Source organism: Camelus ferus, chromosome 22 (genome assembly GCF_009834535.1).
Source record: "Camelus ferus isolate YT-003-E chromosome 22, BCGSAC_Cfer_1.0, whole genome shotgun sequence".
In the NCBI taxonomy this organism is placed as follows: Eukaryota; Metazoa; Chordata; class Mammalia; order Artiodactyla; family Camelidae; genus Camelus; species Camelus ferus.
Window position 1 is genome coordinate 23,440,099 of NC_045717.1, and position 20,235 is coordinate 23,460,333.

General features: G+C 56.7%; 1 protein-coding gene across 21 annotated transcripts in view; it reads left to right on the top strand.

Moving 5' to 3' along the window:
* Nucleotides 1-20,235, top strand: part of RANBP3 (RAN binding protein 3) — a 53,629-nt gene that overhangs the window by 24,908 nt on the left and 8,486 nt on the right. For 11 of the 21 annotated variants that reach the window (XR_004314333.1, XR_004314336.1, XR_004314334.1 and 8 more), the window contains 12 exons: nt 6,156-6,192; nt 6,279-6,365; nt 8,248-8,319; nt 10,627-10,710; nt 11,914-11,979; nt 12,902-12,994; nt 13,990-14,108; nt 15,191-15,310; nt 17,084-17,187; nt 18,230-18,308; nt 19,393-19,495; nt 20,059-20,183. Coding sequence is in view for 13 of the 21 variants with exons in the window: in XM_032465790.1 (XP_032321681.1) it covers nt 6,156-6,192; nt 6,279-6,365; nt 8,248-8,319; nt 10,627-10,710; nt 11,914-11,979; nt 12,902-12,994; nt 13,990-14,108; nt 15,191-15,310; nt 17,084-17,187; nt 18,230-18,308; nt 19,393-19,495; nt 20,059-20,183 (1,089 nt within the window). In the remaining 8 variants the exon portion in view is untranslated. The remainder of the gene's footprint in view (nt 1-6,155; nt 6,193-6,278; nt 6,366-8,247; nt 8,320-10,626; nt 10,711-11,913; nt 11,980-12,901; nt 12,995-13,989; nt 14,109-15,190; nt 15,311-17,083; nt 17,188-18,229; nt 18,309-19,392; nt 19,496-20,058; nt 20,184-20,235) is intronic. The other 10 variants (XM_032465793.1, XM_032465799.1, XM_032465794.1 and 7 more) reach the window with 7 other exon arrangements.

A 20,235-nucleotide genomic window follows, 5' to 3' on the forward strand; every position in this document is an offset into this window, starting at 1 on the left:
TGAGTCAATAGCTCTAATTCCAAGAAATTCGAGCAGTGCCCAGCCTGACAAATGCAAGGTCCAGCGTGATGGCAGGGAACTGGAGATGGGTTCTTAAGTCACTGTGGGAGAGGTACAGGACTGGGGAGCAATTTCTGAATGTACGAGCCTAGCAGCCAAGGCCGTGTGTGTGTGATGTACACACATGGGCTGGTTAGTTTTAACATCCGTAGCTTTAGGAATCCCCAGTTCCGTCAAGTCCAGCCCCGCCATCATCATCCTCTGGTGACAGCTCTGAGTCAGCTCACACACTCAGTAGAGAAAACCCTGTCTGGTTGCTAGCGGCTCCCGTCATTTGGCTTCTCTACTGATTGGGCCTGCTCAAGGCAAAGTCAGCTTTGTTTTTTAGGTCAGTCAGGGCATTAACCAAGGCAGATGGACCCGGATCCCAGCTTCTTCGGGGGTTGATGTGTTTCTGTGGCTAACTCGGGCTAGATGCTTCTGCATCAGAGCAGTTTTGGAGCCGTCTCTGTACCACACTGGAGTTCAGGACACGCCCACTTTCCCCAGCAGGTCTCATCCCTCAAGTCTTGTCTGTTCTCTATTCCGCCATCCCTCCAGGGAATTGAAGGTGCGAGTTCTTTGTAATAAATGGTGGCTTGCTAGGTTGTTGCTTATAAAGGGCCCTTATCATCTTTCAGTCTCATCAGAACTCTGGCCATTGAAGGCTCAGTACCAGGAAAAAGTCTCTATATATCAGACTTCCTGGCTCCCAGAAGGCAGCTTGAAGGAGACCAAACCACATCCAGATTAAGTTCTCTGTTTGATCCAGAGAAAGTGAGCGTTCTCAGTGCTTACCTCCGAGCCTGGCTGAAGTCCGCTGGACTGAAGCTCTGAGCCAAGGCGCTGTCAAGCCTAAAACATGTTTATGAGACCCACCAGGAAACTTAGAAAGTCTGGAACGAGTCCCTGCAGGACAGCCTACCCCCACCCTCTGGCATCTGCATGGGCTTTGTACCCTCGTCCCGCCCTGCCCAACATTCGACTCTTGGGAGGCCGCCTCTGTTTTCCTTTATTCGGTGTCTCCCATTTTGGTACAGATTTCTGACCTGGTTCCCTCAGTCACAGAATAAACAGCATTGTCTTGGCCTGTAGTCCATGAAGACGAAGTCACCTTAGCAGGCCCCTCCCTTGAGTAGCTTTTCTCCCCAGGCGTTCGTTCCCTGCAGACGCAGCCCACAAGCTTTCTACCCAGGCAGCCCACGTGGGGGTCACTGGGTCCCAGGCAGCCCGGGTGGGGGTCACCGAGTCCCAGGCAGACCAGATGGGGGTCACCGAGTCCCAGGCAGACCAGGTGGGAGTCACCGAGTCCCAGGCAGTCCAGGTGGGAGTCACCGGGTCCCAGGCGGCCAGGTGGGGTCAAGTCCCAGGCAGTCCAGGTGGGAGTCACCGGGTCCCAGGCAGTCCAGGTGGGAGTCACCGGGTCCCAGGCAGTCCAGGTGGGAGTCACCGGGTCCCAGGCAGTCCAGGTGGGGGTCACCGGGTCCCAGGCAGTCCAGGTGGGGGTCACCGGGTCCCAGGCAGTCCAGGTGGGGGTCACCGGGTCCCAGGCAGTCCAGGTGGGGGTCACTGGGTCCCAGGCGGCCAGGTGGGGTCAAGTCCCAGGCAGTCCAGGTGGGAGTCACCGGGTCCCAGGCAGTCCAGGTGGGAGTCACCGGGTCCCAGGCAGTCCAGGTGGGAGTCACCGGGTCCCAGGCGGCCAGGTGGGGTCAAGTCCCAGGCAGTCCAGGTGGGGGTTACCGGGTCCCAGGCAGACCAGATGGTACCTGGCATTTTCTGGGAGGAATCTCCCTGACATGGCCCTGTTTTCTGGTCTTGTCAGGGAGGCAGCGCCATTCATTCATTCCTGCTCACTGCCCGTTTGTCTGTGTCTGTGTCTCAGCACCCTCACTGCTCCCAAACCGGCCTGGCACCTTGTTTCCTGGAGAGCCACGTTTTGGGGGAAAGGGGCAATCCTTAATAAACTGAACAATTGTCATTTTCATTGTTTCATCCTTATACAAAGAACAGAAGCATCTCACGCCTATGATTGCCCCATCCTGGGTTAGACATTTTTCCCTGTTTTGTACTTTACGATAGGGACTTGCACACTTCATAGAATGGGCTGCTCCTCCCGAGGTTCCAGTGGCTTCTGAGGGGAGAAGAGCGCATGCTGCCTGCCCCGCCCGCCCCCAGGCTTAACGCACCCCCAGCACACAGTCCGGGCGTGCTGATTTGTTCGTGCTGTCCTGACACCGGAAAAATACATTCAAGGGTTGTCTTTGGTCTTTTTCTCTTCTGTCTCCTCGTGTAAGTGTTGACCAAGGATGTTTTCATCAAAGTGTCCCTAATGGGTGCTGGGCCCAGCGTCCCCCAGGTGACATCCTGAAGCCCTAATCCTCGCAGAGGTGGCTTCTGGGGTGGGAAGACGCGGAGGAGATGGGGCTTCCACACCCTAATTGTGTCCTCGCTCCTCCCAGACGTGCAGATCCAGAAAGCCTGCTCTTCAGAGCCTCTTTATGGGGTCCCTGTAGTGTGGCCCCTGGGCTTTGGGCTGCAGGCTTCTAGGGTCCGAGGAGCTGGACAGGCAGAGCCTGACCCCATGTGTGTCCAGGCATGTTCCAGACTGACCCCTGGAGAACAGCTCCCTTGGTTGGGCAAGGGGTGGCCCCCAGGTGAGTGTGACGTGGAAGAGGCCCTGTCCACCAGGCTGCTGTGTCTGCGGGCAGAGCTGGCCTTGGCCTTGTGTGGGGCCAGGGTAGCCACGCCAGACCCCTTCCTGCTTTGGGGGAAGGCAGCGTGAAGCAGCTGGGCCCGGGCGGCAAGCTCTGGCTTTCCCTGGCCAGGGCAGGGGCAGGCGCAGCTGTGGAGGATGTCAGCTGTCGGGTAGGCATCTCCAAAGGCAAGCAGACATGACCTGGCTTTGCACTCTGCCTCTCTGCTCTCTTGCACTAGTTCCTGTTGAGCAGACTTGCTGGTGTCACTTTGCTCACTGCTTCTGAATCGGCTGTTTCAGACCCCACAGGGGGTTCCAGCAGCTTCTGGAAGGTCCTCCCAGTAGGGAACTTTTCCTGTGTTGTCCTTCCCAGGCCTTGGCCTCCCAGCCTTTCCAGGACCAGGAGATCTGCCACAGACCTGTGGGCTGGTTCTTGAGTAGACTCAGGGTGTGGGTTTAAAGGTCTCCTGGGGTTGGGGGTCTAGGAGCATCTGATCTCCTCTGGCTGGTGCCCTTTCCTCTCCAGGTGGCCAAAGGGCTGTGGCAGAGGACACGGCTCCATTCGTGCAGTAGATAACTTGCCAAGCATCTTTCGTGTGGTGTCCTGAGTGTTGGGTGTATGGGCCGCGAGCGGAACAGATAGGGCAGGGCCTCACGGCGGCAGCAGACAGACACAGTAGACAGCGTCCAGTTTTGTGACACTCAGGCAGGGTAGAGGCCCGAGAGAGGCTGGAGGGCTGGGTGGAGAGGAGCTGCCTCCCCTGGCTGGAGTGGCCCGTGAGCGTGGGGGAGTGCACGGAGGAGGAACGGACAAGAGAGGATTTGGTCACAGTGTTGGAGACTCAGTGCCCCAGTTTCAGGGATCAGACACTGAACGTCCAGACAGAAGCAGGACGCAGCAGAGAGGACCTGACAGCCACAGAGCTCGCAGTCCTGAGGGCATGGGGGACGGCTCCAGGACAGGCCACTTGCTCAGCCACAAAACAGGACATGATACATTTAGTTCCGGTAGCAGGAAAAACCCTGGGATCATCACACGCGTGGAAATGAACCTAGGGAGCCAGCGAGGAGGCCTCTGGAGAGCGAGGTGGTGGGCAGCCAGCCTCAGGCCTCACAGCTCTCAGGTCCATTGCTCTGTGTATAGCTTGGGGGATGTGTGCCCTGGCTGCTTCTCCTTGGCCGGCGGAGTGCCTAGGGTCCACGTGCTTTCACTGAACCCAAGCCACGCGAGCCCCCACAGTGTCCTGGAGGCCAGGACGCTTTTGAAACTTAGAGGCCCCTGGGGGACCCTGACACAGACCACATGACTGGGATAAGGACCACGGAGAAGGAAGCTCAGGGAGCCGTGAGGCCACCAGCCCGAAGGGTTTGTTCTCATCTGGGGGGTCCGGGAAGAGAGAGTGGAGAGACAGGAGTGTGTCAGCGGGAGAGGGAGCGGTGCCTGCAGAGGCCAGAGAGAGTGTCCGTCTCCAGGGGATCAGACGGGGCTTCGGCATTTCTGTTTTAACTTGGAGACATTTTTCCTGGTTCTCCAGGCCCGTGACCCCTGAGGCCCAGACCACAGTCCTCTTCTGCCCCTGTCCCCTCTCGGCCATGCAGGAAGCTGCGTATCCCACAGGCCCCTTGAGGCTGCCGCGGGCTGGTTTGGTAGAGTCAAAATGCTTGTTGGCGGGGGCGGGGGCGGGCTGGGGATGGCTGGGCCCAGGAGGGGGAGGTACCTGGAGCTTCACCTTGAGGGTGTCATCTGAGGCAGGGAAGGTCTGGACAGGAGGCCTGATGTTCTGGGGATGAGGCTCCGGGATGTGAGTGTGGCCGGCAGAAGGACAGTGCTGCAGGGGTGCGGCTCAGCCCCCAGAGAGCCGGACCCTCTTCTTCACCCCTCCGAGAGTCCCTGCCCCGGTCCCTCACCTGACTTCCTCACACCCACCCTGAGCTGCAGCCCTGCTCCACCTGCCCCGTGGCACCCCCTGCGGAGGAAGCGCCAGCACCTCCGTTTTCCATGGGAGGAAGGGGAAGCCTGGCCCAGTGACACAGTTTGCCCGGGTTCATCTTTAGGAAGTGGCCGAGCAGGGAGATGCTGACTAGGCTCCACAGGCCTTCACCTCGGCTTTTGAGCTCTGGCTGCCCCTTTGTGCCCATCAGGGGCCAGCCTGCTTGATTCCTCGGGTGCTTTACTTTGTTTTGGGCCCTGAGGTTGTGTGTTTCCCAGCCTCTGATGGGCAGTCCCTGGCGGGGAGAGCAGAGACCAGTTGGGTGCCTTTCTTACCCTGCGGGCTCACCATCCTGAGGATGGGCCTGCCACATCTGGCCCGAGGCCTCTTTTCCTCCAGCCTGAGAGCTAAGGTGGTGTTTACATTTTTAAAGGATTGGAAAAACAAAAATAAAGAATCTACAACACGTGGCCCGAATGTGGCCTGTGGAGCTGGAAATACTTTGCAGCCCTTTCCGGGGACCATGTGCCGCCCCCGGCTGGTCGTCCGCACTTCCCTGTCTGACAGCGGTCACTGCTCCCCCGTGCTGCCTGCAGCCAGCAGAGCACTTTCACAGGCGTCATCTCAGTTAACCCCAAACAGCTGCTCGAGGCAGGTGGTCCTCATTTGGCTAAACTTGAGCCTTGAGGGGCTTTTCTGAAAATAAGAAAATTGGCTTCCCTGCTTGCTCTGAAACCAGTGCCCCCGGTGGAATGATGTCTGCTTTTGGCTGCTCGGTTCTGAGGAATTTTGAGTCCCAGAGGGATTGTGCATTATCCTGGGGTGGGGCGGGGGGTGCTCATTTTAAGTCTTCTCAATTGCTGGTTGCTCACATTCTAAAACCAAAGGTTAAGGAGGAAATTCTTTAGCCAGCTTTCTCAGCTTGTGACTGCTCAGCGGGTCTGTAGTCTTGAGTTGTACCTGTGATTCTGTTCTGAACGCTTTGGTCCAAGGCCTAAAGCTCTTGGTTGCTCTGGAAACAACAGGCCACCTTGAAACAGGGTTCCACACCGCAGGGTGTGCTGCGGCAGGGAGTGAAACCACCACAGCTAGTGTCTCGCTGCCCCCCAGAGTGGAGAGAGGGTCGCTTTCCAGCTCTGGGCAAAAGGAACTCTGGCCACATCCAATCTAGTTTCCCTGTTTGAATTCGGGGGTGGCACGCCACTTAGCTGTACCTGGTGGAGAAACGAGGAAACTGATCCGGTGCTGTGAGTGCCTTCCCAGCCATTAAGAGGATTCCTTGGCACAAGGCCTGGTAAGGCAGACGCGGAAGGTTCCCGGGGGGAGTCTTTTGAGTGTTAGGTTGGAAGTCCATCTGTGACTCGAGTAGCTGAGCTCAGGCCGTGCGCCCTCAGCACCCCGTTTCTGGATCCATCCGTGGCGGGACTCAGGAGCTGCTGGGCCCTAGGCGGCCGGCCCTCTGACTGCCCTGACGTGTGTTCTCATTTCAGAGGTCAGCCGGAGGCTCCAGCCCCGAAGGTGGAGAAGGTGAGGAAATCTCTCACATGTTTTACCATCTTTGGTTGTAAAAGTGGAAGCAGCCTCATTTTTCTCCCGCTCCTCGTATTTTGTAGATTCTGACCGAGAAGATGGAAATTACTGCCCTCCTGTCAAGCGAGAAAGGACGTCCTCTTTAACCCAGTTCCCACCTTCACAGTCAGGTAACAGTTGCAGACCCTCACTGGACAGTAACAGCATCCATGTTTGTGGGCCTGCTGTTCCCCTCCAGTGTCTCAGACCCATCGTCCGTCTCCTGCGCTCATCCAGTTAGAATCAACCTGAGACTCTGTCTCCGCTGGGAGTGAGGTTAGAGCCGCCCGAGCCTAGCCCAGGTCTCCCCAGCCCGCACGCGGGACCGTGACACTGTGCAGGGGTGGGGCCTAGTGGACTAACCTCCCTCTGAAAAGGACCATCAGGTCTCTGACCAGTGCGTGTCTGCCTTGCAAGGCTGCTGGCTGGCTGTGTCTGGAGACTGAGGTGTGGGCAGTAGGGTGTTCTCCTGACCCTTCAGCCACGAGCCTAGACCTCAGCAGCCCAGTTGAGAAGCCCAGGCTGGGACCCTGTCCCTATGGAGGTGGCCGGGCCCCAGGGCATGGAAGCGCCAGATGGGGACAAGTTCTGCTCACACACAGCCCTGCAGACCAGCCTGGGGGCTTGTACAAAGGCTGGTGTGGAAAGAGGCAGGTTCCCAGGGTAGAGGGAGATGCTGGGGCTGCTTACTGGGAGGCTCTGCAAGCCTGGGCATGCTTCTGCACGTTCAAGGGTGAAAGCTGCAGTAGGGCCTGCCCCCTCTGCCTCCTACCCCGGCTCGGTCCCCTCTGCCAAAGTCCCATGAGTTCCACAGTACTGACTTAGATGCTCTCCAGTTACCCAGCTTGAAGATCATTCTTGGGAATTCATGTAAAGCATTTACAGCTGTAAGCCTTAAGGATATCCCTTTAAGGGAGAAAGACACTCCTGGAAGCTTTGTTTCTGCTCACGAGAGTGATGTGCACGTCACAGGGATGTACAGTGTAGAAAGTGTCTTTTTCAGATCGTCCCTGTGACGAGTTTGATTTCATACCTGTTTCCCTGACTGCTTATTTGGGGCATTGCCACATCCTCTTTCACAACCCCCTGAAGAGAGGCACTGTCATTTGCTGGGCAGGCTGTGGCCTGGGGGGCCCTGCAGACGACTTGCAGTCCAGGCCGCAGCTGACATCCTTTTCTTAAGTGTCTCTGCACACTTGTTGCATGGGCCTTACTATGGAAGGAGGGTCTCCCACTTTCCGGCCACTGACTGTATTCCTACCATTCACTGTCCCCTGCGGAACCACATTTCCTGCACCAAGAAGGTGTGGCAGAGAGGAGAGGAGGTGATTTGTGCTGTGGCCATAGGCTGAAGGGGCAAAGGACTGCCAGGCATTCTTCCTGTCCTCTCATGTGTCACCGTGTAGGGGACACTGGGCTCTCAGGCATCAGGGAGCAGAGAGATGAGCAGGGCCGCACTTGACAGCATGGTCTTTGCACTGCGCTCTGATTCCTCTTTGCTGCCTCTGTCCGCACAGTTAGTTCTTCAGTCCCGCTGTTACTGCCTGGGCTGCACCCTAGGAAGCACTTGAGGTTGTAAAGTAAGGCCCTAAACAGGTGAGGGGAGGGGGTTTGCAGCCAACCTGTGAGCCCCAGCTGGTGACAAGGAGCAGGGCTGAGGCTCAGCCCCACGGGAGACTCAGAATTTCCGACGCGTATCCCCTCCTGGCTGTGCCCACAGCGGCACGAGGACGAGGCAGGTGGCCACAGTAGACCAGAGTCGACTGCTCGACATCAGACAGACTGAGGTTGTTCCACTGAAGACCCACTTTTTTTTGCTGTAGAAAGAGTCCCAGGGTATCACTTTTACTGGAAGTAGCTAAAGGCCAGGTTTGCAGTGCTGACCCCCCGCCCCAACGGTGGGGCCTGGAGATGACCCCTCAGGTGGGAGCAGTGACCCCGTGCATGTCTGCCCGCCTACTCATGCTGTTTTTCCTCTTGTTCCCTCCCCTGCCTGCACCTCCTTGTCAACAGTATCAAAAAACAATGTTTTTATGCCATCAACCTTCTGCGAACCATCTGCAGGCAATTCTGACTCAGAACCAGGTGAGCCCTCCCATCCCTTTGCCTGTCACAGCCAGTCGCTGGGGGTTTCCTGGGATGGACAGCAGTTGATACTGCAAAATAAGATCTTAAACAGGAATGGGCAGTCTGATATCAGCATTCTTTTTCAGTTCCTAAATGTTTCCTAACTCGTCAGCTCGTAGATTTGGAATCCAGTGTGAGGCAGGCTTCACAAGCCCTTACTCCTGTTTCTGCAAGCCAGGCCTGGGTACGAGGGGTTTCGAGTCCTTTAAAAAAAAACCACTAATATGATACTCATCTTTCAAAATTTTACACAAATAACACATTAGTATCATTAAAAAATTGGAAATACTTAGAGTATGAGTATCTGCCTGCCTATTTCCCGCTCCGCATCCCCGCGGTAACCGCTCTGATGTTTGTGTAATTCTCCAGACCCATTCTCTGGGTATTAAATTTTCACATTCATTCATATCACTTAGATCCGTTTGGATAAATATATTTAATCACAGCTTTAAAGCTTTAAGGAAAACAGCGTGATCCTTTCCAAAGAATGTGGAGCCTTCCTTTTTTGGTCTTTCACTAGAGAACCAGCCCCAGGATTTCTTGAAAGTTTCTCCCACGTGGCTGAAATTCCTCATAAAAGATTTAATGAGCAAGTGTAACCACCCGAATTCTGTAACTCAACCTGCCTTATATAAATTCACTGCCGACTTCAAAAGAGGGCGAGATAAGTCATACTGGGCTTGAGGGCGCCGTCAAGGGAAGAGGCGAGTTGTTAGAACTTTGACAGTTGGTTTGACTCTGTCTCTCTCTCTCTATCTGCATGTGTAGGGAACCCCAGGTTCACATAGATGCTTCCAGTCCTGTGCCAACAGGGTTCATTTTGGCTCCCCCCTTCATATTTCTAACTCTCTTTTCTGACAGTAAGAAACCTGGCTCCCTTTGTCCTCAATGCATTTACTCTTTGCTCCAGTCCCCACCAGGCAGCCTTCTCTTGGATTCTTTTTAACCTCTGGGACACATCAGGTTAAATTCTGATCTGTCTTCCTGGTTTAATCCAGGATTCCCTCAAGGGTGAGCATTGCCTGCCTCCGACGTCATTTGGGGGTCTCTGAGGTCAGGCAAAATGCGCCCTGAGAAAGAAGCCTGCTTGCTTCAGGCATGATTTGGAGGAGGGCAGGGGTTGCCCCAGAGGGAGTGTCTTCCTCCTCCAGCAAGTTCGTGGGGCGGGCACGCATGTGCCCTTGAGAAGACCCCAGTACAGTGGCCTCTGCACCGCTGTGACCCTGGCGTGCATGGTGGTGCTCTGGCCACCAGACAGTGCCTCTTCGTTGCACCCTGACTGCGTTGCAGGGAAAGTGAGCTTCCGGAGGCTGTGAGAAGAGACTGCATTTGTTTTAGTGGAGATGGGGCTTGCAACGGGGGCCTCCAGCTGCCCCAAAAGCACACCTCCCTGCTGCTCTGGGCCCCTTCTGTCCCAGGGCCCCAGTTGCCATCAGAAGTGTGGCACACCTTGTCTGTCTGTGTGTCAATTTACTGCAGCATTCAGCATGGATTTCCTGTGCATCTGCAGGGTGGGGTGGGCCAGGCACCATGCCCGGGACTAATGATCAGTGGCAGGGACTGTCTGGGCCTGTCGCCCCTGCTGGTCAGCCTGGGTCAATACCAAGGGTCAAATGGATCAGAGCAGAGTGGTGGAGATCAGTCTGTAGCCTCAGTGTGAACACTGCAAAGCTGGCTCTAAGGACTTTTTTTAAAACTTACCTAAATTATGAATTTCATCTCATTCTTTTTTATGTTTCTAAATTGCCAGTCATCTTCTGAGTAATCCTGAGCTTTGGAAATATAATTCAGCATTTCCCTTCCCCAACGGAACATCTGGCAGCCCGTCTTCCCACGCATCCTGGGCTGTCTGACTCTCCTCAGGGGTTTTTATGACCCCTCTTTTATGGGAGAGACACCAACCCCACCAGCGCAGGCCCCTGGAAGCCCTTCAGGCTCAGCTCCTCTGTACTAACAAGCTAGCAGTTAGTTGTTATGACCTTGTTTTTGCCCAAGGAGAGCAGTTTGGCTCACGAACATGCAGACAGCAGGAAGGGGGCCTCTTGTTTGATTGGGAACCCAGATTTGATTTTGTTTCATACCTGAAAGTTTGGGCTGACAAGGTGTGTCTGTGGTATGCTTCTGTGTAAAGTTGAAGGGTTTCTAGTATATCCACAGGTGTGCAACCATCACCGGAATTAACCTTAGAACATTGTCGTCACTCCAAAAAGAGACCCTGTGCCCTGAGCAGTCCCTCCCCGTTTCGTCTTTCCCCGCCCCTGGCAGCCATGAATGCAGTTCTGTCTCCGTGGATTTGCCTGTTCTGGACGTTTCATGTCAGTGGAACCATGTACCATGTGACCTTTTGGGGTATCTTCCCATTTATTTAAATCTGTACTTCTACCAGTGTTCTGTAGTTTTTATTTGTTAAATTTATTCCTAAGTATTTTTTTCTCTTATAAATGGAATTGTTTTCCTGTTTTGGGGCGGGGATTAGGTTTGTTTATTTACTTACTTTTAGAGAAGGTGCTGGGGATTGAACCCAGGACCTTAGCATGCTTGCTAAGCATGCGCTCTACCACCTGAGCTACATCCTCCCCGCCAGAATTGTTTTCTTAGCTTCACTTTCAGATTGTTCATTGATAGTATGTAGGAAGACACAACTGGTTTCTCTGTATTGATCTTGTTCCCTGAGCCCTGACAAGGGTTTTTTCCCATGAGTTAGACCTTAACACAAAATCGCGGCTGCTCTGGTGGAGCAAAATGCTGCTGTCCCTGTGCTTTTCCAGAGGCAGACTGTGCTGTTAGAGCCACAGAGCTTTTTATGCTGATACTTCTGGTCCTGGATTGCGTTAGACTGACCCCCACCCCCGCCCACTGCCCGATTCTGAGGAGGGCAGAGTCACCAAGATGTAGGGAGTGAGGGGTCTGTGCACACCGTGGCTGAGCTCAGCCAGACTGAGCCGCCCCAGGAGCCCCTGTATTTGTCAGCCCCGCATGGGTGCCAGCCCAGACACAGGCCTGCGGGCGACCCCGCCTCCTGCTCCCGGGCCTCCCTGTGCTCTCATAAACACGCAGGGAGGCGCGCGCGCCGGCACACCTGGAGAGGGCGAGCTGCCCGGCTGCCGCATCTGCTCTTTTGCCTCAGAAAGCGTGTCTCATTTCCCCGACATCTGCTGGTAGCACAGAGGCTTTTCCTAATGTCAGACATGTCCTCCGGCAGAGGGATTCAGGCCCCAGGGACCTTTACTCTGTGGCTCCCTGACATCCCTCAGGGCCCGCGAGTGCAGTACAGCTTCCTAGCCCCTCAGCCCCTGGCAGGCAGCTGGGGAGGTGTCCCGTGGGTTGATCGGCCCTGCCTGCAGCCCTCCACCTCTCCCCACCCCCTGCCCCAGGCTGCCTTACAGACTAGGGAATCAGAGGGGGCTTCGACATTGCTGTTTTGACTTGGAGATATTTCTCCTGGTTCTCCCTTGAGGCCCAGACCACAGTCCTCTCCTGCCCCTGACCTCTCCCAGTTCTGCTGCCCCAGCCTAGGCAGGCATGCTTTTATCTTCTGTGTTGTGCTTGTAGAGGAAAAGAGCAGTGGATTCCGGTTGAAGCCGCCCACACTCATCCATGGCCAGGCACCCAGTGCAGGTAGGTGTCCGCTTTTGAAGAGGAGCGTGGAGTGGCCTTCTCGCCCCCTTCCAGGGCCTGGCAGCCTCAACTTGCCTGTGCTCTGGGCTCTGCCTCTCTCTGGGTCGTCTCACATACCTGATGACATGTGAGCCCCAGACAGCCTCCTCAGACAGCCTGTCAGACCTAGAAGGTTCTCCTACCTGGGAGCCCGCCACCTGCGGAGACAGTGGCAGGGGGCAGGCTCAGCTTGGTGTGGGACATTTGGGCTCTGTGCCTGGCCAGAGCTCAGTTGGTTCAGACTGCCTCTACAAAGCGTTCTGGCCACAGCACGCCACACCGTTCACCCCAGCCAGCAGCGTGTGCACAGTTTAGTGGCTGCTGGTGAGCAGGGCCCCGCGATGGCGCCGTCCGAGCGCAGCAGGTCCAGCGGGGAAGCCGGTGCAGGTCCGGGAGCCTTCTTGTGGCCTTGTCCTGTATGTTTGGCAGAGGGATTTTCTCAGAGTCGCATTTGGCGAAGCAGGTGCAAAGGGTACCTTGACGCGACCGCGAGCAAAGTCCTGAACTCTGGGTCAGCTGTGGCATCACTGTTTCCCCCACTGTCTGCACTTCACCCTGAGCCCCACACTTGAGAACAACTATCCTTTGGCTCCCTCTGTAGTGTTACTGTTCTTAGTGGGTGAGTTTGCAGACAGGATCAGCGTCATGGGGATTCATTTAATCACAGGTAAAAATAGCAACAGCCAGAGTTGGTCTGGAAGGGAAATATCTTGGGTTTTGTTTTTGTTTTTAATGTGCTTCCCTGGAAAGTCCAGCCCAGGAGGGACAGCAGATGGGTTGCTGAGGTTGATTCTTCTGTAAAGCACCTGAGAGCCAGCGAGGGTACGGGTGGCCTTTCTGCCATGTGGTCTGAGGGCCCAGGCACGCCAATCTCTGTTCCCAGGTCTGCCGAGCCAGAAGCCGAAGGAGCAGCAGCGGAGCGTGCTCCGCCCGGCGGTGCTCCAGGCCCCTCAGCCGAGGGCACTCTCACAGCCCGGTGAGTAAGCCGGGCCTGGCGCCTGGGATCGCACGGCCCGGGAGCATCTCCCTGGGACGGTTGGGTCTCCACATGGTGGTTTTGGCCCTCTCTGCCAAACACTCTGGGGGAGAAGGAGAGCGCTGGGGAAACGATCCTCAAATCCCTGACGAGCCAGGGGGACAGGCGTTTCCCGTCTCCCTGCAGCGCTGAGGCTGCGGCTGCTGGGGGGACGTGCTTTGTGCGCGCGCTGGCATCATGAAGGCTGGCCCCCCCGGAGCAGGGCGGGTTTGTCCCTACGTGTTTGCAGGCAAAACTGAGCTCTGTGTGTCTAAGAGCCTGGAAGAGTGATTTGATCAGATGTGCTTTGCCATCTTACTTGGCAGCCTTAGACACACCCCCTGCACCGCCCGTCTCTTACATTTGCACAGGGAGTGGTTTCAGTTCTTCCTTGTTTCCTCGCTGTTGACAAGCTGTTCTTTCTCTTAATCTTCCCCTGCTATTCAAAACCTTGATCGGAAGCGGTGTGGCATCCCACCTGGGAGAAACTGAACATTTCTGGAGCATTTAATTACCTGGGAGATTTTTTGGTCCAACGCTTAAACAGTCAAAGCCAGATTTAAAGTTGTGCGTGTTGTATAATCTCAACTGTTTAAAAAAAGGGAAAGTGCATAAAATAAAGACTGTCAGTAAACCTGGTTTTATAAAACCCGTAATTGTTCCCAAAATATATTTTCTTCTTTTTTTTTTTTTTCCTTTAATGCTATTGTTTGTGAATACACTGAAAATTCACATGGTTCTTTGTGGAATAAGCATTAAGGTATTCTCACTTTTCTGAGGTTTCAGTTTTAGTTTGGGGTTTTTTTTTTTTTAACCTAAGAATTTGTGACTTTCAGTAGTGATACCAGATCCTTTCCTTAAAAAAGGAGACTTTACACTACGGGCCCAGGGTTCGGAGGGAGCACTGAGGGGGTACTGCACTAGCCCCTGAGACCCCGCTGTCCTTCTGCCCGCAGTCCCGAGCAGCGGCACCAATGGGGTCAGCGTCCCAGCAGACTGCCCGGGAGCCACAGCATCCGCCTCGCCAGACAACCCTGCCCGGAGAAGTCCCTCTGACGAGGCACCAGCGCTTGAGGTCCGTCCGCGACGGGGCGGGGAGGGCTTCGCCGAGCACGTGGACTGCTGGCTGCCCGGAGCAGTGCCCGAGCCGGCCTGTGCTGAGGCGTCTGGATTTGCTCAGAGGTGTCCCTGTGTCCCTGCAGCTGACTGGCCAAGTAGCCAGACTGCCAGGAACTCCATGGCTCTGAGAGAAAGGGGCCATGAGAAGGGCTCTGCACGGAGGGCCGGATTGCCCAGGGCTCGAGTCGCTCCCACCCAGGCAGGGCCTCGGCCTGCTCTCCCTGGAGGGGCGTCTCCCCTCCCTCTTCTGCAGCCGAGCGGCTCAGGGATTTGCATACGTGTGCTACTTCTAGTAGAGGGACTGTGCCTGGGGAGTCAGCTCAGAAATTGCTTGTTTTAAAAAAAAAAAAAAAAGTCCTTCGGGGCCCTGGGATTATATAGGCCAGAAGCATATGTTTTCTTGTAGCGTTGCATAGCAGCTGGAAAATAAGGGGCATTTAACGAAGAGCCTGCGTTTGCAGTCAGCAGAGACAGACTTGAAACCCGAGTAGCAGTCCCGCAGCAGGGCCTCCATACGCAGAGCCAGGTTGCACCTGTGTTTATTCCCGCCCCACCCCTCTCAGCAGATAAGCTGCTGCCTGAGGTCCCGTGCCCCCCACACCCCCACTTAGATATTCAGGCCCAGATGGTGAAATCGATGGTCTACAGTCCAGTTTTCAAATGTCCCTGAGCCCCCACCCTCAAACCACAGTTACTGGAATTGGATAAAGAGTCATTTCCTCAACATCCTGCTTCTCGGAAAGCGGTGGCTGGGGGTCTCCAGGGCAGGAAGTCAGCCGTGCAGCTCTGAGCTGGAGGGAGACCACCTGCCCTGACCTCCACCTGGGTCCCCGGTGACAAGCGTCCCGGCCACCGAGCGCTCTCCCCTCCCTGGAGAGGGCTGGCCCAGCCGGTCCCAGGGGTCCTGCTGGTCCCTCTGCCCAGGGCGCGTGCGGTGGAGACGCGCTGGGCAGATGCAGTCATGCGAGGTGGCTCGTCTTGCTTGTCAGGCTGCTCTGTCCCGTCTTCTCAGCTGTCGTGCTTGCTTGTTCTCACCAGGAGAAGGAGCCCCAGAAGAACGCATCTAACAGTACTTCTGAGGAGGAGGACTGTGGGAAGAGAGAGCAGGCCGCACTGCAGGCGTTTGTGTTTGGGCAGAACCTGCGGGACAGAGTTAAGGTACATAACCAGGGGCTGGTCAAGCTGTTGACCTAGTGAATTGATCTTTTCTCGCCTCCCCAGGATTTTGGGGGTGGGGGGCACCGTTTCTGGGGTGGTCCTATGACTCAGCAGCCAGCAGCTGCTTGCTTTTCATCCCTTCCATGCCCTGGCCGGCTCCTGGCACACAGCCCAGCCACCTGCCCCACCCTGCCCCACACCTGGGGCTCGGCAGTGGCTCCTGGTGGCAGGCTTCCTCATTCTCCCAGGAGTCAGGCCGGGGGGGGGGGGGGCAACTTGGCCCTGAGAACTGATGTTTTTGTAGCAAAAGATCCCATGCTTTCGACATCACCGGAGAGATTTTTATTTCCTTACTGAAGGATTTCTGTGTCTTAGCACTAGCAAGGTGTAGACTGGATCCTTAGTTGCTGGAGGCCTGTCCTGAGCACTGTAGGGTGTTGAGCAGCACCCACCCCCCCCACCTCCCCCCGATGCCAGGAGCACAGCTCTCCCTGTCCCCAGTTGTGACAACTGTAAACGTCCCCGAATGGTGCCAAATGTTCCCCGTGGGACTAAATCACCCCCAGCTGAGAGCCATCACCTTCTCTTTTTCAAGTAGGGCAGGTGGAAAAGATACTGTTTTCTCTCCCACAGGAGGCGTCAGGATCTGTCACCTCCTGGCTGCCCCCAGGTGTGTTGGTCTAGTCTGGATTTGAGTCGGGGGCGGGGAGCATCTGGCAGTGGCAGGGACCTGGGTTCTGGACCCCACGCCCTGACCCTCTGGGAAGACCTTTCCCAGCCATGGGGCCGGAAGGTCTTTCTGTGCTATTTCCAGTAGCTCATCTGGCAAGAAGCTCCTCTGGAAACTTGAGGGGCAGTGTAGTGGTGGTGTCTGGGGACATTCGTGTTTGTCACAACAGGGGGGGTAGGTGCCACTGATATGGAGGAGGCCAGAGATGCTGAGCAACATCCCACGGTGCCCAGGATGGCCCCTCAGGGAACGATCCAGGCCTGGGGACAGTGACACAGAGGGTGAGAACACCTGAAACAAGGAAACAAAAGCCTTCCCTGTGCAGAGAAAGCATCCAGCCATGCCGCATGCTTCATCCTTTGGTGCTCACTGTCCGACAGAAGCACAGATTCCCTGAGAGGCAGAAAACAGGCGTTGATACTGCACAGCTTTAGCAAAATGATGAGTCCTTTGAGGGCTGCTCCCTCCCGGGAGGAGGAAGCAGGAGGTGGGGGCCTGGCCTGGGCCATCAGGCTGAGTCTTCCTCGCTGCCTTGAGATTGGGGCGGGGGCCATGTCTCATAGGGTCTGGAGACGATCGCATCCCAGCTTCTCCATGGAGGGCAGCTTGCGGCCATGGTTTCTTAACCCCTCTGAGCCTCTTCTGCCTAAGAACAAGGGTCTGATCCCCCCCTCAGCGTTCCCCAGAGAATCACATCAGCTAGCACATGACAGAGCTGGCTCAGCAGCATGAAGGACGCCCTCAGGAAACCCTGCTCCTAGTGCGTTTGTAATAAATCCCTTAGAATATGAGATTCGTGAGCCACCTGTGATCTCGCGGTACAGGAGCATTGATGAAAATGCCAACCAGATGCCAGCCTGAGTGTGTTTTTTTTTAGATAAGATGGAAAACGCTCCCTAGTGCCTTGTGGACTCCCGCACCCCAGGGTACGCACGTGGACAGAGCCCTGCGGTGCAGCATAAGGGTTGTGCAGACAGGCTGAGTGCTAGAGCTCCAGGACCTGCCGTCCTCCGAGCACTGAGCATTTCCTCTCTGCTTCACAGTTAATAAACGAGAACACTGAAGTAGCGGACATGGAGAACACTGGACACCCCAGTTCAGAAACACCAGCCGCGACCAACTACTTCCTTCAGTATATCAGCTCCAGGTGTGCGCCTCGGGCCTGGTGCCAGCCTTGCGTGGGGAGAGCCTTGGCCTCAGAGGGGTCCATAGCCACCCACTGTCCCCTTCTCAGGGCCCAGGGAGGAGGCAGCCCCTGGCCAGGAGCCATCCTGGGCCTTCCTCAGAGAAGAAGCCCAGTCCCCCTCCAGCCCCTCCGCCTCCCCTCTGGGTGCAGATGCTAAGGGGCCGGGATGGGGGGCTTCAGGCACCTGGGGCCACACCCCAGTTCCGTGGGGTTGTCCAGTCTAGCCCTCAGAGTGACCCCTGTCACCCAGACCTCGTGCCCAGAATGCGACCCAGCGGGCTGGTGGCAGCTCAGCAGCCTGTTGTCACCCACAAAGAGCAGTAGGACATGGGCTTCAGCTCCAGGAGGCCTGGCATGAGCAGTGACCTTGCTGCTTGGCTGCCTGGACCCGTCTGCAGAGTGCATCAGATATTTTAAGGTGCATGTTTTGCACTTCAGCATTTCCCAAATTGGGAAGCACGTGCAGCCTGTGATACCTTAAACTGGATGAAGTGTGACAGCCCCAGCAGCCACCGCTGGCCTAGCGCTCACCCAGGCTGTCCTATGTGGTCCCCCCCACAGCCTGGTGGGAGGTGTCGCCTCCTTGGTGTGGGCCAGGGGAGGGGGCCAGAGAGCAGCAGAGACTCACCGCCCCAGCCCACTGCCCAGCGGGTTTCCCTCCTGGACATGGATGGAACACCCCGCACTCGGCCTCTAAGGTGGTGCCCCCTACCTGCAGGCTGAGGGTGAGGGGAAGGCGGGTGTCCGGTGTGTTGGGCGGTGGAAGCTGAGGGTCTGTGTTTGCTGCGCGGTGCAGCCTGGCAGGGGAGGTGTTGGGGCAGGCACCTGTCCCTGGCAAGCCAGGCCCATCCTGCAAGGCCACGTGGGGCCTCGACTGTGCTCTCCACACCAGGTGTCTGGGTCTCACTTACTCAGACCGTGCGCCCATGGCACGTGCAGGCGGCACACCTGCCTGGCGCTGTCCTGTGTGACACCACACACTCATAGCACATCTTCTCTTCAGTTTAGAGAACTCAGCCAACAGCGCCGACGCTGCCAGCAGCAAGTTCGTGTTTGGCCAGAACATGAGCGAGCGTGTGCTGGTGAGTGCCCCACTGGGGACTGGTGTTCCTCGGGGCCGGGAGGCTTTCAGAGCCTCCCCTGGGTCTAGGGCACGTGTAGGGTGTGGCTGCTGCATCGGCTCCTGTGAAAGTAGAACCCTTTGTCTTGCAAGTAAAGTAAGAGAAAGAAGACCCAGCACAGAAGCAGCTCAAACCAGGGCAGCATTGTGGGCACTGGCAGCCCAGGGAGGCCCTCCAGGAGCCAGGGTCACGCTTCCTTTTGGCTAAGAGCGGTGGTGGGGACAGCCATCAGGCCGAAGTCCTTAGCCATGTGCTACTGGGACCACCCTGAGCCACCTCTGGAATCAAGGGGGGCAGCCCCACCCCAACCACAAGGCTGCAGCCAGAATGGGGGCTGGGGGTCTTGGAGGGACCCCTGCAGTGTCCCCTGCACTCCTGACACACCACAGCCAAGGTACGTGGGTGACCTCGGGCCGTCTCCTGGTCCCAGGGGACCCAGCCAGCCCAGGGCAGGCTTCTAGGGTTGCTGACCCGCTCCCTTATTTGTGTTCCTTTTCTTCCCCAATCATACATGGCCCCGCTGGGTCCATGGTAAGTGTGGCTAAGGTGCTGTTTGGGGCCCACCTAATTCTTGCCATCTTGGTCTCCGTGTGTTGCACTCAGGAGCCCCCTACTTCTCTCAAGGGTCAGCACTGTCCTTTTTCAATTTCGATGAAGTAGTCAAAGACCTGCCTCACAGGCCAAGATTACTGGGCAGCCTGAGGTCAGCTGGTGGCACACACCTCCCAGTGATGCCACAGAGGCCCCACGTGGGGCCCCAGGGGCAGCGCATGTATGGCATACAGGGCGATCTGTGAGGACTGAGAGCTGCTTGTTCTGTGAAGGTGTTGAGCAGGGGCCATCTTACGACACTTGAGGAGCGTTGAGTGAGCGTGGAGCTAGGGCTGGGCAGGCCCCAGAAGCTAGGAAGGAGAAGCTGTTGTCAGCAGAGAGAAGTCCTTCACCCAGGCAGGGCCATGCCAGGAGGGGCTTCCTGTTCCGCAGCCACCCGCCCACCGGCACCACCCACACACGCCCTCCTCCCATGTGCCTCCCCTCCCCACAGAGCCCGCCCAAACTAAATGAGGTCAGTTCAGATGCCAACAGAGAAAACACAGCTGCCGAGTCTGGGTCCGAGTCCTCATCCCAGGAGGCCACCCCCGAGAAAGGTATGCCTGCGTCCTCTGGCTTCCGGGAGAGGCACAGAGTGACGGGAGGGGCACAGAGTGATGAGGCTGTCCATGCCCACCCTGCGCTGGAGGGATGGAGGGATGGAGGGACAGGACCACCTGGCCGCAGCGGCAGCAACCACACGTGAACCAGACATCCTCCAGCCATGCTGGTTTTCCAGGAGTGGGGAGGGGACTCATTCATCTTAGACCAGTGAGGCCCATGCTGCTGCCCGGGGACCCGGGGTAGGGTTGAGGTGGTTGTCACCCTGTTCCTCACACCCTGAGGCAGTGGAGGGGAGCTTCTCTCACAGCCCTCTCAGAAGTCTTTCTGACTTCTGTCCTGTCCCATGTGGGAAATGGGAAATCTGGAGACACGCTGGCCGCTCCCAGGTGGTCTCCCTGCAGGTTCCGAGGCAGGGTTACATGGCATGTCCGAGGTCCACTCCGACCCAGGCGTGGTGGCCGGGGGTCACTGGCACCCTTGAGGCCGGACCCACCCCTTTTGGTGTCCTCTGAGGTGCATCCTCCCCCCCACCAAATAAATAGTCAATGTCGTTTAGCTAATAACATTGCAGAGTCCCTGGCCGAGTCGGCTGCGGCCTACACCAAGGCGACGGCGCGGAAGTGTTTGTTGGAGAAGGTGGAAGTCATCACCGGGGAGGAGGCGGAGAGCAACGTGCTGCAGGTGAGGCAGATCAGGGGGCGTCTCAGCCACCTCCCCACAGTTCTGCTGAGAG